Source organism: Diaphorina citri, unplaced genomic scaffold (genome assembly GCF_000475195.1).
Source record: "Diaphorina citri unplaced genomic scaffold, Diaci psyllid genome assembly version 1.1 scaffold1331, whole genome shotgun sequence".
Classification (NCBI taxonomy): Eukaryota; Metazoa; Arthropoda; class Insecta; order Hemiptera; family Psyllidae; genus Diaphorina; species Diaphorina citri.
Window position 1 is genome coordinate 25,651 of NW_007378759.1, and position 17,627 is coordinate 43,277.

Sequence of the window (17,627 nt, forward strand, 5' to 3'; positions counted from 1 at the left end):
TTTGCCCAGGAAGATGGTGTATTCAGGGAATGAGCAGATGTATCTATCGTATTAGACGTGCATGGATCACTTGTATTGTTTCCTATCACATCCTTGCTTTGTGCCTGATTTTGACTTGAAGTAGAATTATTGAACGAAATAAAATTGTCCAGTTTATACGGTGAATATTCAGTAAAGTTGTTGGCATTCGTTTTGTTAGTCATGTTCGTTTGGTGTTCACTTGTTGCACAATTGGTTATACTGCCTATTTTTGTTTGGTCTACCATGACAAGATTGTTACCTGGTTGTACTTCTTGCACAGCTGAAGAAAAATAGGAAGTAAATCAGATGACAAATTTAATTTGTTCTGGGTTCTAAATTTAAAACATTATGAGAAAATGTTGACAGATCAAGTTTGATTTCACCAATGAAAACTTCTATTGTACAACTCAAGTTCTTTGTACTATCACTTTGGTCTGACAGATTCACATTGTTAGATAGTGGTGTAGATTTAGTCTTGTTATCTTGATGTGATATCGACAAAAATAATTTGTTATCTTCTACATCGTCATCACTAGGAATTTCATTTACTATTGTTTTATCTACAATACTAGGCTTTTCATTCTTTGTACTATGGTTCTCGGGGCTATTTTCACTAAGATTGAGTATACAATTAGACCTTATGTCTTTGGAATCATGTAGGCTGTTTTTACTCTTGTCTGGTGAATTATTTACAGTTTCTATCATTGGCGTTACATTATGACTGGAAGACGAAAGATTGTTTTCATTATGAGAGTTCATGATGATGTCTATGGCAGATGAATTTTCTTTGTCTGAACTGCTAGTAGATAAATTTAATCCGGTTTCACGATTTCCTATATTTGGTACAATATTATTACTCATCTGTTCTCCTTCTAACATTGTGTCTTGTGTTTCTATCACATTGCTTTTGTTAGTTTCAGGTGATAGCTCATCTCTTTTCTCACCTGCACTTTGAATACTATTGGAGTGTTCTATCGTATTTTCCAGCGTCGTATTTATTTTTGTTGGTGATGTTGTACTAGGTTTCAGGTTTTCATAGTTTTGAACCTTTTCAAGATCCTTTATTTCTGTAGTAAATTGTTTGTTTTCACACCTCGTGTTACTAAGTTTGAATTGGTTCTCCTCTAGGATATTTTCAACAGAACTTTCTCTTCTCTTCTTTAGATTTATCTCATCCTGATCTTCCAAGTTTTCAGTATTATGTCTCTTTCTTGTGTTTCCTTTCTTCGATTCATTTACAGCATTCTGATTGAGTTGCTTGAGTTTTTCATTTTCCGACATACAATTGTCTAGAAAGGTGGAGATTTTATCTAAATTTACTTGGGCTAAATCATGACACGATGTATTTTTGTCCAATTGATTGTTTTTGTTAGGGCCATTGATATCTTCATGTAAACTATTCGACTCTTGTAATGTCTGTGGTATACTCTGGTTGGAAGTACCTGATTGTACATTTACGTCACCGTTGACTTCGCTGGAAGCCTTCGTATGATTGATTGTTTTTGTTAGGGCCATTGATATCTTCATGTAAACTATTTGACTCTTGTAATGTCTGTGGTATACTCTGGTTGGAAGTTCCTGATTGTACATTTACGTCACCGTTGACTTCGCTGGAAGCCTTCGTATTTTTACCTTCACTTGTGTCTTCCTTTTGGTCAAGACCATTTTGATTTTCATCGTCTTTTTTCAAACACTTCTTTTTCTTGTTATTTTTAGTGTCTACCTTTTCATTTTGTGCAGTATTTCCTTTATCAATGACATCACTATCAAGACCATTTTGATTTTCATTGTCTTTTTTCAAACACTTCTTTTTCTTGTTATTTTTAGTGTCTACCTTTTCATTTTGTGCAGTATTTCCTTTATCAATGACATCACTACACTTGTCCTTACTTATAGAAGAATTACTTCTGAGAGATCGTCTCAAAGGTTGGCTTGTATTTTCTGTCAGTTTTTGATTTCGTTTATTACTGCCAGTATTCTTCCTTTTAGTTGATCCTGACTCAAAAGAGCTATCACATGACTTTATACTATTTACATCATCGCCATTTGTTTGGCTGTTTCTTTTACATTTACTAACACCATTAGTAGCACCTTTATTCTGACCTTTCTTTGTACTTCTGTTTTTAGATGTTTTCTTAGGGGTCGGAGAAATTTCTTTTCGAGCTTTATCTTTTTCATGTTCTTTCTCTTTCGTATTGCTTAGAACCTCTTGTGTTGACTTACAGGGTGAAGGTGTTTTTGATTTGTCTGACAAATTTGCCAGCGCTTCTTTTATTGGCGTTTCTTTAAACATATTAATATCTTCAATGATTTTCAACAAGGATTCACTCTCACCAAGATTATTTCTAATGATATTGTCGATGGGAGTGAAGCTTAAACTTTTTGAAGGAAACAAAGTATCTTTTGATGGCGTTTTTAAATTCTCATGAATGTCATCTTGAAAGTCAGCAATCTTGAGTGGTGTATCTTCTATGTTAAGAGATAGAACGGAACCTTCATTGCTTTTAGGATCACATTCCATAGGTATGACCCCCTCAAGGCTGGTTGTTTTGGTGGTATTTTTATTTTTCTTACCGTTTTCTTTTTGAAACCTTGTCCCTTTCAAGTCAAGACTACACTTCCCTCAAGGCTGGTTGTTTTGGTGGCATTTTTATTTTTCTTACCGTTTTCTTTTTGAAACCTTGTCCCTTTCAAGTCAAGACTACACTTTGCATTATCATGACTGTTGTTCAATTCCTCGTCTATTGTATTCAGAGGGGCAACTTTACTTTTCTTTGATTTTTCACTCCTTACTTGTGATCTCCGTTTCTTTACATCTCTTTTCCTTCTCTTTTGTATTTCATTTGGTGATATCTTGTTGTCTGGTACACCTACTAAACTCCTCAGTCCCAAATCCCAAGGTTGATCTTTCTTTACGTCTTTTTTCATTTCAATATCTTCACATAAATTTCTAGAAACATTTTTCGGTTTTTCAATCCTTTCGAAGGGCAATTGAATTTGACAGTCTTTTGGTGATGTGTTACATTTTCTTTTCAATGCAGGTTTTAGGGGCGTTTCAAATTTCAATGCACGTACATAACTTCGCCTGGGAGTACTTGAACTCTTTCTTTTGGGTGTTGACAAGACTTTAACTGCTGGAGTCACTTTACAAGTGGAGTTGAGGAAATCTAAACTTGAATTATTTTGTTTCGTTGCTGACGATGTTTCTTTATCAGATATTATTCTTGAGTAGAGGGTTTCTTTTAATATGCAAGGACTTTGTTTGGAAACTTTGTTTTTTGTTTTAGGAACTTCTGGAGAGGATTTTTCACATTTTTCAAGAACTTTAGGTTTTTTAGTGCCATGTTTGTACTTAGGTATTTCCAAAGAGTTTTTGCTGATTGGTTTTAGCACATTTTTATTTTTCTTGGAAGGTACTGGATTATCATTTACAACTACGAAAATGTTACTTGGTTCTTTGACTAAATAGAAGTCTTTCATGTTTCTGTTACTGCTGGTGTTGAGTTCAGTATCTTTACAAGTAACATCTACTTCATCACTTGCACCACTTGTATTCTGCTCTTCCCCAGAAACTTGATTTGTTATTGTTTCCTCACATGGCTCAGTAGTGTCTTCTCTTCTACTTCATCACTTGCACCACTTGTATTCTGCTCTTCCCCAGAAACTTGATTTGTTATTGTTTCCTCACATGGCTCAGTAGTGTCTTCTCTCTCAAGAACATGATCTGTGTTTCCTTCAGACAACACCTCTACATCAATATGTTCACTTTCAGCACCATCCTCATTTTCAGCATTTCGTTGTTCTACTATAGTTTCATCAGATGGTGGAATTACAATGACAGCATCCAAGTTGACTTCGTTGCTAAGGTTGAGGACTTGAGTTGTTTCATAGACTACATTGGTATCAAGTGGTTCTTCATTGATAATAAATTTAACCGAGTCATCTAACAAACTGTTCGCAGTAGGTTCTTGATGAGACTCTGCGACTTTCTCAATAGAGACATAGGATTGATTTCCAGGTGGATTATTTAGATTGTGTGAACTGTTTCCGAGTTCATTACTATTCTGAAGTTGAGGCAAATGGTTTTGTTCCATTTCATTTGAACTTGTACCGTGTTCTTTTTGTTGAACATTATTTATTTCGGTTTGGCCTGTAGCATTGTGTTCTATACTATTCAGATCAGTTTGGCACAAATTATTCGGTGTTGGCTCATGTTGAACATCTTTCTCGTTCATTTTACCTGAAGAAACATCATCACCATTTGATTCTATTCCGCGCCCATTGTCATCCAGTTCCTGACCATCATTTCTCATCTGCAATAGAGTTTCTTGAGGTACCACACTGTTATTACTATTCACCGCGTCCGTTGCGTCTTTTCCTGAACTAGTATCAGATTTATCGTTAGGAATTCCTACATCTTCAACATATGTCTGAAAACTTGCTGTCTCATGACCACTTATGTTAGATGTACACAGCATGGAAGATGGTGTATTCAGCGAATGAGCAGATGTGTCAATGGTATTAGACATGCATGGTTCACTTGTATTGTTTTCTATCACATCCTTGCTTTGTGCCTGATTTTGACTTGAAGTAGAATTATTGAACGAAATAAAATTGTCCAGTTTATACGGTGAATATTCAGTAAAGTTGTTGGCATTCGTTTTGTTAGTCATGTTCGTTTGGTGTTCACTTGTTGCACAATTGGTTATACTGCCTATTTTTGTTTGGTCTACCATGACAAGATTGTTACCTGGTTGTACTTCTTGCACAGCTGATTCATTTTGATTAGGCACTGGATTGGGTACTTGAACTATAATTTTATAAGGGTTATTGGTTTTCTTTGCGGGTTTGGCGTTTTGGGGAGGTTTGGGTTTGATTTTGGTGTACCGTTTGGAATGGCTCATCATTGGAGTGTTACTGCTAAGACATGGTTCATTTTGATTAGGCACTGGATTGGGTACTTGAACTATAATTTTATAAGGGTTATTGGTTTTCTGTGCGGGTTTGGCGTTTTGGGGAGGTTTAGGTTTGATTTTGGTGTACCGTTTGGAATGGCTCATCATTGGAGTGTTACTGCTAAGACATGGTGCTATACTTTGGTATGGACTGGGGGACTCGTAAATGTTTTATTTTTATCTTTAAACCTATGTAAACTAAATCGTATAATAGTTGTAAAAGTAATGGAGTGACAGTTTATAGAATTAGAGGACTAAAAATGGTGATAAAGAGGTAGGTAACTCCCAAAAACTGTTGATGTAAAGAAGTGTTACAGTAAGTTTTATTATTAGATTGTCTTATACTTTGAGAATAAGGTAACTTTATAATATATTCTCAAGAAGAATGAAGAAAGCAAACTAAGCCACCAAGGCAGGTAATGAAGATAACTTACTTGTAAGAGTGAGAGGTGCAATGGCCTGATGACAGCAATAGTAAGTTTTATTATTAGATTGTCTTATACTTTGAGAATAAGGTAACTTTATAATATATTCTTAAGAAGAATGAAGAAAGCAAACTAAGCCACCAAGCACCAAGGCAGGTAATGAAGATAACTTACTTGTAAGAGTGAGAGGTGCAATGGCCTGATGAGATTTAATGGGGGTGAGTATCATGTTGCCTAGGTACTTAACATTTATAACAAAAAATAATCACATAAAAAATAAAATAAGGGTCACAGCTTCTGGAACACCCTAGAGGCCTAGAGGAACCCTTTCTGTAGTTATTTTACTAAACATTGAGATCACCAATCAATTAATTGGGAATACAGTCAAACCTGGATAAAGAAGACTCGGATAAAGAGGAAAAAAATATTGTAGTCCCTTCATTTTTGACAAGGTACTCTAAAGAGTAGTTTTTTTTTTCAATATAAAGAGCAAAATATCCTTTGTGGTACGTCCCTGCAGCTTTATAATATATTCTTAAGAAGAATGAAGAAAGCAAACTAAGCCACCAAGGCAGGTAATGAAGATAACTTACTTGTAAAAGTGAGAGGTGCAATGGCCTGATGAGATTTAATGGGGGTGAGTATCATGTTGGCTTGTGAAACCATGGGGAGAAATATCAACGAAGTTCCCACTATGGGTTGCCCTGAAAGTAATGAGAAATAAGACAGTCAGACGAATTCAAATACGGATTTTGACTATCGGGCGAGCTAACTTCTATTTTTATCCAACACCTTTGAGCAGTTTTTAACACTTTTCCTTTTTTATCAGAAGTCATCCTCTGCAAATAGCTCTCAGGCAGATCAATAACAAAAATCAGTTAATAGAGGGAGAATATTGTGCAAGAATATCAGAAGTCATCCTCTGCAAATAGCTCTCAGGCAGATCAATAACAAAAATCAGTTAATAGAGGGAGAATATTGTGCAAGAATCATGCAAGTGAGCCTCTAGTTCTAGGGACTATTAGAGTACCTTAAGTCTCATTCAACACTCACCTAAATTATTAGCTCCAGGAGATCCCATGCCATTCTGATGGGTGGGAACTACAAACTGACCCATAGGTTGTGACTGTGACACAGGTCCCGAGGCATACTTGTATCCTGTCCCAGCTCCCGCATACACAGAGGCCCATCAGAATGGCATGGGATCTCCTGGAGCTAACAATTTAGGTGAGTGTTGAATGAGACTTAAGGTACTCTCTAAGAACTAGAGCCTCTTCACTTGCACGATTCTTGCACAATATTCTCCCTCTATTAACTGATTTTTGTTATTGATCTGCCTGAGAGCTATTTGCAGAAGATGACTTCTGATAAAAAGGAAAAGTGTTAAAAACTGCTCAAAGGTGTCGGATAAAAATAGAACTTAGCTTGCCTGATAGTCAAAATCCGTATTTGAATTCGTCTGACTGTCTTATTTCTCATTACTTTCAGGGCAACCCATAGTGGGAACTTCGTTGATATTAATACTGAAAACTTAGAAGATCAGGATGAGATAAATCTAAAGAAGAGAAGAGAAAGTTCTGTTGAAAATATCCTAGACGAGAACCAATTCAAACTTAGTAACACGAGGTGTGAAAACAAACAATGTACTACAGAAATAAAGGATCTTGAAAAGGTTCAAAACTATGAAAACCTGAAACCTAGTACAACATCACCAACAAAAATAAATACGACGCTAGGTTTCAGGTTTTCATAGTTTTGAACCTTTTCAATATCCTTTATTTCTGTAGTAAATTGTTTGTTTTCACACCTCGTGTTACTAAGTTTGTATTGGTTCTCCTCTAGGATATTTTCAACAGAACTTTCTCTTCTCTTCTTTAGATTTATCTCATCCTGATCTTCCAAGTTTTCAGTATTTTAGGTTTCAGGTTTTCATAGTTTTGAACCTTTTCAAGATCCTTTATTTCTGTAGTAAATTGTTTGTTTTCACACCTCGTGTTACTAAGTTTGAATTGGTTCTCCTCTAGGATATTTTCAACAGAACTTTCTCTTCTCTTCTTTAGATTTATCTCATCCTGATCTTCTAAGTTTTCAGAAAATACGATAGAACACTCCAATAGTATTCAAAGTGCAGGTGAGAAAAGAGATGAGCTATCACCTGAAACTAACAAAAGCAATGTGATAGAAACACAAGACACAATGTTAGAAGGAGAACAGATGAGTAATAATATTAAAAATACGATGGAACACTCCAATAGTATTCAAAGTGCAGGTGAGAAAACAGATGGGCTATCACCTGAAACTAACAAAAGCAATGTGATAGAAACACAAGACACAATGTTAGAAGGAGAACAGATGAGTAATAATATTGTACCATTAACAAAAGCAATGTGATAGAAACACAAGACACAATGTTAGAAGGAGAACAGATGAGTAATAATATTGTACCAAATATAGGAAATCGTCTAACAAAAGCAATGTGATAGAAACACAAGACACAATGTTAGAAGGAGAACAGATGAGTAATAATATTGTACCAAATATAGGAAATCGTGAAACCGGATTAAATTTATCTACTAGCAGTTCAGACAAAGAAAATTCATCTGCCATAGACATCATCATGAACTCTCATAATGAAAACAATCTTTCGTCTTCCAGTCATAATGTAACGCCAATGATAGAAACTGTAAATAATTCACCAGACAAGAGTAAAAACAGCCTACATGATTCCAAAGACATAAGCTCTAATTGTATTCTCAATCTTAGTGAAAATAGCCCCGAAAACCATAGTACAAATAATGAAAAGCCTAGTATTGTAGATAAAACAATAGTAAATGAAATTCCTAGTGATGACGATGTAGAAGATAATAAATTATTTTTGTCGATATCACATCAAGATAACAAGAGTAAATCTACACCACTATCTAACAACGTGAATCTGTCAGACCAAAGTGATAGTACAAAGAACTTGAGTTGTACAATAGAAGTTTTCATTGGTGAAATCAAACTTGATCTGTCAATTTCAGTATTATGTCTCTTTCTTGTGTTTCCTTTCTTCGATTCATTTACAGCATTCTGATTGAGTTGCTTGAGTTTTTCATTTTCTGACATACAATCGTCTAGAAAGGTGGAGATTTTATCTAAATTTACTTGGGCTAAATGATTATGCTCTTCAGATTCTATATCATCTTTTTCTGTATCAGTTTCATGACACGATGTATTTTTGTCCGATTGATTGTGGTATCCATTAGTTGTTCAGGTGGGCCTTCTGATCGAAGTGGGGAACTGTGCGGTCGACTCTTTGATGGTGTTTTCTCTGAGAAAGGGAGGAATGATTAATAAATACGAAAATGTTCATTGCACAGTGTGACAGGTAAAGTACAAAGTGTTAGCCTAGTTAGTTTAAAGGGTAGAATGTGTCCCTTGTATGCACTATATTGTTGGTTCAATTCTCACCCAAGGCAAATTTTATCCTAAGTAGATAAGATTCATTCTTGGAGTGGCTTTCTTCTATGCTGTCCTCATTATCTCCTTGATTTCAGGTAGGTACTTAAGACCTCTATTGTCACAATTTCATCTATATAAAAAAAGCAAAGTACTTTCAGAAACCACTCTCTGGCCATGTTCAAAGATATAAAGGACTTACGAGGTGACACAGGTTTCCGAGGAGTTCTAGACTTGTTTGGTGACAGTACAAAGCTAGATAGAAACCCCTCTTCACGACATACAATTGTCTAGAAAGGTGGAGATTTTATCTAAATTTACTTGGGCTAAATCATGACACGATGTATTTTTGTCCAATTGATTGTTTTTGTTAAGGCCATTGATATCTTCATGTAAACTATTTGACTCTTGTAATGTCTGTGGTATACTCTGGTTGGAAGTACCTGATTGTACATTTACGTCACCGTTGACTTCGCGAGTTTAGAGGGTAGAATGTGTCCCTCGCATGCACTAAATTGTTGGTTCAATTCCCACCCAAGGCAAATTTTATCCTAAGTAGATAAGATTCATTCTTGGAGTGGCTGGCTTTCTTCTATCCTGTCCTCATTATCTCCTTGATTTCAGGTAGGTACTTGAGACCTCTATTGTCACAATTTCTTCTATATAAAAAAAGCAAAGTACTTTCAGAAACCACTCTCTGGTCATGTTCAAAGATATAAAGGACTTACGAGGTGACACAGGTTTCCGAGGAGTTCTAGACTTGTTTGGTGACAGTACAAAGCTAGATAGAAACCCCTCTTCATACATCTCTACACATAAGTCATCAAATATGTCATCACTTGCTGTATTTTTGGCCACTTCTTGTACAATATCATTGATGTCATGACTGGATCCTTGGAGAGTTTTCTTATTGAGCTCCTCAGCTATCTTCTGAGCGCTATCTTCTGAGCTAATAGCTCTGATACAGTGTCTTTGTTCTCGAATACATCAACCAGAATCTGTGGGGGAAAAATTAATTATTTCTTTGGGTAAGTCAACTCAACAAAACCCAAACTACTTACCTACAATAGAAACCAAAAGATTTCTTTTTCCATCAACATACTAAATTGCTCAAATTAGTTCAACCTAAACCAAGTTTAATGGGGGAAAAATTAATTATTTGTTTGGAAAATTCAACACAACAAAACCCAAACCTACTTACCTACAATAGAAACCAAAAGATTTCTTTTTCCATCAACATACTAAATTGCTCAAATTAGTTCAACCTAAACCAAGTTTAATCTGAAATAGTGGTCTCAGAAGAACTCTCACATTACCTTCTTGTCCTTTTCAGTCAACTTTTTCAACACATTTTCATCCTGAAACAACAAAGTTAAAACAAATCATTATTTTGAGTAGAGTTTAACTTTGGAAAAATAGAGGGAAATTGTAAGACAAAAGGTCTGGGACATACAACAGCTAAATTTTAAGAGAGAGAACCTTTATCCTGGAAAATCCTGTTGCAAATAAGTAGGTAAGCCATTCTCTCCCCCCCCCCCCCCAAATGACTGTTTTCAGAAGAACTCTCACATTACCTTCTTGTCCTTTTCAGTTAACTTTTTCAACACATTTTCATCCTGAAACAACAAAGTTAAAACAAGTCATTATTTTGAGAAGAGTTTAATTCTGAAAAAATAGGGGGAAAATTGTAAGACAATATTACATAGACAGAAAAGGTCTGGGACATACAACAGCTATATTTTAAGAGAGAGAACCTTTATCCTGGAAAAATGTTGGTAAGCCATCCCCCCCCCTCAAATGACTGTTAATATTGTATTTTAACGAAAAAGTCAGAGGAACACTAAATAAAAGGTGTCTTTATATTTACTTACATGATTCTCTTGAACACAAGGCTTTACATTGGCATTATTGTCATTATTTTGAGTAGAGTTTAACTCTGGAAAAATAGAGGGAAATTGTAAGACAATATTACATAGACAGAGAAGGTCTGGAACATACAACAGCTATATTTTAAGAGAGAGAACCTTTATCCTGGAAAATCTTGTTGCAAATAAGTAGGTAAGCCATTCCCCCCCCTCCCCCTCCAAATGACTGTTAATATTGTATTTTAAGGAAAAAGTCAGAGGAACACTAAATAAAAGGTGTCTTTATATTTACTTACATGATTCTCTTGAACACAAGGCTTTACATTGGCATTATTATCTTCTGAGCTAATAGCTCTGACACGGTGTCTTTGTTTTCAAATACATCAACCAGAATCTGTAGGGAAAAAATGAATTGTTTCTGTTGGAAAAGTCAACACAACGAAACCCAAACCTACTTACCTACAATAGAAACCAAAAGATTTCTTTTTCCATCAACATACTAAATTGCTCAAATTAGTTCAACCTAAACCAAGTTTAATCTGAAATAGTGGTCTCAGAAGAACTCTCACATTACCTTCTTGTCCTTTTCAGTCAACTTTTTCAACACATTTTCATCCTGAAACAACAAAGTTAAAACAAATCATTATTTTGAGTAGAGTTTAACTTTGGAAAAATAGAGGGAAATTGTAAGACAAAAGGTCTGGGACATACAACAGCTAAATTTTAAGAGAGAGAACCTTTATCCTGGAAAATCCTGTTGCAAATAAGTAGGTAAGCCATTCTCTCCCCCCCCCCCTCCAAATGACTGTTAATATTGTATTTTAAGGAAAAAGTCAGAGGAACACTGAATAAAAGGTGTCTTTATATTTACTTACATGATTCTCTTGAACACAAGGCTTTACATTGGCATTATTTGTTGAGGTAGCTTTTCGTTGAACGGCTGTTGGTGTTACTTTAGGCTTTGTGTGAGATGTCAACTGTTGAACATGTTTTAACAGCATGTCTAATTGTTCGAGAAGATTTTTGTCTTTCATAATTGCTTTGTCAATTTTAAATTGTGCACATTTTTGTTCCACTAGAATCAAACAATATGTAAATTGATTGATTTATTTCCAACTCGTACCTACGACTCGTAGTTTTTTCCTTTTTGTGTCTTCGTTTTACATTATACCGACTGAACAAATTCACAGTTTCTGTGTTGTTTTCGTCCCGTTTCGTGCATAATTTACGTTAAGTGAGGTTGTATTTAATGGACCATATAAGTAAGCTTGATATCATAAGATACACAAGGTGATGGTGGATATTAGATAGGTATAGGTAATAGTTTTATCCCCCATGGCAGTGCAATAGTCCTAAACTAAAATGGACACAGCACACAAGGGATCAAGAAGAGAATCCCCCATCTATGAGTCATCCTTTTGGGATACCATTCTTGACAATCCACTAAAAACACCCTCCTCTATTATATTATTCCTGGAACAACCATTGTAATTCATGAGGGTACTAATACTTAGGCATGAGACTACCATAGGCAGTACACCCTCTTCCTTCTTCTCATCCACCTGCTCTTCCTCATCTTCCTCTCACTCCTCCTTCTCCTCCTCTTCTTCCTCCTTTTCCTTCTACACAAATAAAACGTCTATTTCACTATTTCTATGACTTTTGTGACCTATGTCTATTATAATCCGTTACTGGTTTTTCCGATCACCTGACGGACGGACTTTGAAAATGAAGGAGCCAATCGAAAAGAAGTTAGTAGATACGGCAAGGAGGTACCTACATTCGAAAGTAGGTAGTACACAGGTAGGTAGAACAAGTAGGTAGGTAACTAACTTAGAGAGTAGCTATCGTACATACATAGGTAGAAGAAGGGCAAGTATGTAGGTACCTTCAAAAAGTAGGGGGTAGGAGGTACCCAATACCCATCTACTTACAAGAGTGATTGATTTTCAGCTCAGACGCTAACTACATTCTTTATTATTTTTCCGAAGAAAGAATGAAAAATTAAAAGCAAGGCGCTGGAGAGAGGGTAGAAGACATTATTGAAGGTAATTAATTATGTAGTTTGACATTTCGACTCTGCACTTCTTCTTCTTTGCCTAATCCCATGTTCAGATAGTGTTTTTTGTCAGCCTCAAGGTAATTGTTTTGGACTGACATTAAGTTTTGGCTAGTTACAAAGGATGCCCTTCACACTCAACCTTTGCTATTGCTTTAGCAAAGGAAATTTCTGGCTGGTACCCTCACTGTTTAAAGTCTTCCAGCTAATTAGCAACTGTTTACTAGGATTGTGCCCAATTTACTAAATACCCTCTTGTCTCTTGTATGCAGAGCTATCTCATTTGTAATCTTACCGTAAATCAATTTACAAATGTCTGATGAAACTAGTTCGTAGATCTGAAGATCCATGATTGTGTTTGTAAAAGTAGTAGCTTTCCAGGCTCTTACTGGGGCCGAATGAGAAAATGCCCGAAGAAACTTTAAGCTGTCAGCTCCCATGGCGTAGTGGTCACTGCACTCGCCTTGCACGCGGGAGATCCGGGTTCGATTCCCGGCGGGGTCAAAAAAAAAAAAGAAAAATACACAGATGCTGGAAACAAAAGAAGGTTGCACCAGTTTCCGTCACTGAAGTTAAGTGACGTTGCCCGTGGTTGGTATCTGGACGGGATACCGTCTGAGATAACACGAGGAATTTATTAGCTGTCAAACTTTTTACTTTCCTTATCCTATAGGAAGGAAAGTAATGTAATCGGGTCAAAATTTCGATGGTCAGTTTTTAGTGCCAAAACACGTGTTCTAGGGATCTGATTAGTCCAAAATCAGTTTGGTACAGTAACAAGTTCCAAATTACCAATCTTCATTCTTTGATCATGTCATCATGTTACAGGTTGGTGGTGGTAATCTGGTAATGTACAGCTGTGCACACTCTGGCGTTGGAACTGAATATTTTCTCAATATAACTAGGTACCAAACTTCTGACTGAAACGGTCTAACTAACTTTAATATTAAATTTATAATATAAAGTTTCAAAGTTTAGACCAAAAAGTTCAAAAATTTGTTTGTGTTTTGTTGATCGACAGAAGTTTATTTGATCAGCTGATTGTACTTTTCGCGGATTTTCTCTAGCGATCATGTTGCGCTCTGTGGAATTTTCCGGCACTACAGAGGAGCAACGGCAACTAGATCGTTTGGCCGGCAACAGTGCCTCCATTTATGACCAACTATTGTTTTCTAGAACAATAAAATATTGAATTTAGAGCCAATGAACCAAACTCCAAAGAGGGTGTTTTTTATGTGATATTATCCTCCTGACGCCCGATGTCCACACGTGTGGACATATTCAATGTAGTCGTAGAAGCCCGAGAAAAAATTACTGCTTGTAGTCTCAAAATTTACCTTTTTCTTTGAAAGAACAAAGCAAACGGAATAAAGTGTAAAAATGATAGGTAAGTCAACATATTATACCTACGAAATGATAGGTAAGTCATATACCTACGAAATGATAGGTAAGTCAACCTATACCTACGACATAAATAGATAATTATGTAGGTACCGGTATTTCATAGTCAATTGAACAGACAGTATGGGTGTCCCACTCAAAGAATAGGTACCCACTACTTACCCGATAGGCCAGCGATTCCCAAACTGGGGGGCCGCGAAGGATTTCCAGGGGGCCGCGGTGTCCCATGGCGGAATTTCTGAAAATGTATATTACGAGGGGAAAATAATAAATAAATAAAAAGTTCGTAAAGTTAAAATGGAGTCACATAAAATATAGTATGTAATAGGGGCCTCGGCTCCTTCACAATTGAAAAAAAAAAAGAAAGAAAGAAGAAGAAGAAGAAGAAGAAGAAGAAGAAGAAGAAGAAAAATTGGGCCGCGTAGAAAAAAGTTTGGGAACTGCTGCGATAGGCTATTATAAGGGTGCTTACCTTTAGTGTAGGTTGGGTAGGGTAGGTACCTATGTCAATATAAAATTCCCTTTGACTATTTGACATTGATACGAATTTTCTTTGTGATAGGATAAGTTGATAACATTGTCATTTGATGTCAAGATATACCTCCACAGCCCAAACCTCATTCCCTCTCCCTCCTGTTGACAAGAGGGTTAATTTACCCAAATCTACGAGCTTTTGAAAACTTTGTATGAACGCCGTGTAAATATTAGAGTATGCAACGTGCAATGGAAACTCTGGTGGAGATGATTGGTTCACTTTTCTTTACCTACCCAATAATAGTAGTCTGAGGCAAAAGAAGCCTTCCCTAAAGATTGTCAAGCTCTAAGTCACTCTTCCTCTTTTTCTGGCCTTTCTCCATTGTGAACCCCAAAATAGTCAGATACCATCCACGCACGACGTTGCTTCAGCCGTTTTGGGACACAATACATGAAGACACCAATCGACAGGTACCGTACTCTAGTGGCGTATAAACGAACTAAATATCTTCCTTTCATCTTTAGGAGTTCGAATTTTTTTTTCATCAAATCAACTTCGAAATTTCGAACTAGAAATTTGAGTTGATGAAAAGATTTCGTGCCGGGCTATCGCGTGAGTTGAAGTTTTTTTTCATCAAATCAACTTCGAAATTTCGAACTAGAAATTTGAGTTGATGAAAAGATTTCGTGCCGGGCTATCGCGTGAGTTGAAACTGTGACAAGTTATTTTTTTTCCGACTCGTACGACTCGTAGTTTTTTCCATTTTGTGTTTTCGTTTTACATTATACCGACTGAACAAATTCACAGTTTCTGTGTTGTTTTCGTCCCGTTTCGTGCATAATTTACGTTAAGTGAGGTTTACCAGTGTTTGTTTCAGATAATTAGATAGGTAGGTAACCACCTTACCTGTAACTGCTTCTTCTTACTTACCTATTTAGAGGTACCTAACACTACCTACTCTAGGTACCTAGGTTTAGAAAGAACATACATTTAGAAAGAAGTTTCTTTCTTTTTAGCAGAGGGAAAATGTAAAAACGAAGGCCGTTTTGTCCTGAAACCAAAGAGAAAAGAGGACAACCACCTTACCTGTAATTACTTATTCTTACTTACCTATTTAGAGGTACCTAACACTACCTAGTCTAGGTACCTAGGTTTAGAAAGAACATAAATTTAGAAAGAAGTTTCTTTCTTTTTAGCAGAGGGAAAATGTAAAAACGAAGGCCGTTTTGTCCTGAAACCAAAGAGAAAAGAGGACAGGACAAGAGAAAGCCAGCCGTTCCTAGAACGAACCTTACCATGTTTAGGATAAAGTTCTCCCCGGGCGGGAATCGAACCCACGACCTAGCGGTTACAAGGCCGGAGTGCTACGTTTCAGACAATCCTAGAGCTATGATTACTACAGGTCACATTCTTTGGTCTTTTACTACCAATTTACCTTGAAGAGAAAAGAGGACAGGATAGGAGAAAGCCAGCCGTTCTTGAAACGAACCTTATCTATGTAGGATAAAGTTCTCCCCAGGTGGGAATTGAACCCACAACCTAGCGGTTACAAGGCCGAACCTTTCAGACAATCTTAGGGCTATGATTACTACAGGTCACATTCTTTGGTCTTTTACTACCCTTCTACCTTTTTCTTTGAAAGAACAAAGCAAACGGAATAAAGTGTGAAAATGATAGGTAAGTCAACATATACCTACGAAATGATAGGTAAGTCAACCTATACCTACGACATAAATAGATAATTATGTAGGTACCGGTATTTCATAGTCAATTGTTTTTCTCTTGTACTTACCTATTTTTTTGGGATACTTACACCGAGTTTGGAGAACTTTCTGGTGGATTTGATGGAGAGGAGTGATAGTAGCTGACGGTAAGTGAAAAGTGACCTCCCTATTTATTACCTGAGGCACATAGCCTGTCTGATTAAAAATAAAAAAAAATGTCCACCGCGAAAACCTTTCAAACAATCAGAAGGCGAATTCGTTACTCGTACTGTGTGTATAAACATATTTCCCCGATTAATTCACCTCGCTAAATTTTATGACTTGGCTGAGATTCGAACCACCAACCTCCAGATCCGAAGTCCACCGCGCTAACCACTACACTACTGAGATTGGCCCTCAGGGGAGAAGACAAATCTCTTACACCACGGTGTCTGACAAGGTTAAAACCTCAGTACACTACTCCCTTGAGTCCTAAGTCAACATATACCTACGAAATGATAGGTAAGTCAACCTATACCTATACGACATAAATAGATAATTATGTAGGTACCGGTATTTCATAGTCAATTGAACAAACAGACAGTATGGGTGTCCCACTCAAAGAATAGGTACCTACTACCTACCCGATAGGCCAGCGATTCCCAAACTGGGGGCCGCGAAGGATATCCAGGGGGCCGCGGTGTCCCATGGCGGAATTTTTGAAAATGTATATTATGAGGGGAAAAGCAAAAAAGCTCGTAAAGTTAAAATTGAGTCACATAAAATATAGTACAGGGGGCCTCGGCGCCTTCACAAAATAAATAAATAAACAACAGTTAGTGGCGTAGCGTGGCTTAAGATCAAACTCAAGAAAAGTCCGTCTTTAAAATTGCGAAAAATTACTTCTGATGAGCTATACTAAACTTACAAAGGCTAAAAACAGAGTAGAGTGGAGAGCGAGCATAGAGCTTTTGCTTCCAGTTCTATGCGGTTCGAAGTCGTCGCTTCCAACTTCCCTCTAATTGCTCAATGCTCTCCGATCTACTCTGTTTTAGCCTAAGGCGCGTTTCACACTGAGGTAACACGTCGCAAGTAGCAAGTCGCAAGATGCTACCGCTTACGTCCTGAATCATGTTCAAAGAAACATGAACTTTCACATTGGAGTAACAACTAACAAAACATGTGACAATAAAAATGAACTGCATAGGTATCAAAAAATATTTTTTCCCACAAACAATCACAAGTAGCAACTAACAAAACTCCAGACTGTTGGTGTTGAAGT

At 36.6% G+C, this 17,627-nt stretch overlaps 3 protein-coding genes and 1 long non-coding RNA gene across 4 annotated transcripts; all 4 read right to left on the minus strand.

Annotated features, from left to right (window-relative positions):
* Positions 1 to 305: 305 nt before the first annotated feature.
* On the minus strand, positions 306 to 2,635 carry LOC108253169 (uncharacterized protein DDB_G0287625-like). Its single transcript, XM_026828113.1, has 3 exons — positions 1,795 to 2,635; positions 1,640 to 1,683; positions 306 to 1,503 (listed from the first exon to the last, which is right to left on the minus strand). The coding sequence occupies exons 1-3, from the start codon at positions 2,540 to 2,542 to the stop codon at positions 337 to 339; spliced, it is 1,959 nt and encodes a 652-aa protein (XP_026683914.1). The 5' UTR covers positions 2,543 to 2,635; the 3' UTR covers positions 306 to 336.
* Positions 2,623 to 6,577, minus strand: LOC113469999. Its single transcript, XM_026828115.1, has 4 exons — positions 6,455 to 6,577; positions 5,995 to 6,105; positions 3,659 to 5,134; positions 2,623 to 3,566 (listed from the first exon to the last, which is right to left on the minus strand). Exons 1-4 carry the CDS (start codon positions 6,516 to 6,518, stop codon positions 2,623 to 2,625), a joined length of 2,595 nt encoding a protein of 864 aa, XP_026683916.1. The 5' UTR covers positions 6,519 to 6,577.
* A 2,000-nt stretch (positions 6,578 to 8,577) lies between these two features.
* On the minus strand, positions 8,578 to 11,777 carry LOC113470000. The gene is made up of 5 exons (XM_026828116.1): positions 11,583 to 11,777; positions 11,282 to 11,323; positions 11,054 to 11,101; positions 9,571 to 9,778; positions 8,578 to 8,714 (listed from the first exon to the last, which is right to left on the minus strand). Exons 1-5 carry the CDS (start codon positions 11,739 to 11,741, stop codon positions 8,578 to 8,580), a joined length of 594 nt encoding a protein of 197 aa, XP_026683917.1. The 5' UTR covers positions 11,742 to 11,777.
* On the minus strand, positions 9,778 to 10,747 carry LOC113469997. The gene is made up of 3 exons (XR_003393232.1): positions 10,714 to 10,747; positions 10,159 to 10,200; positions 9,778 to 9,840 (listed from the first exon to the last, which is right to left on the minus strand). It is a non-coding gene; the product is annotated as an uncharacterized LOC113469997 (long non-coding RNA).
* Positions 11,778 to 17,627: the final 5,850 nt, after the last annotated feature.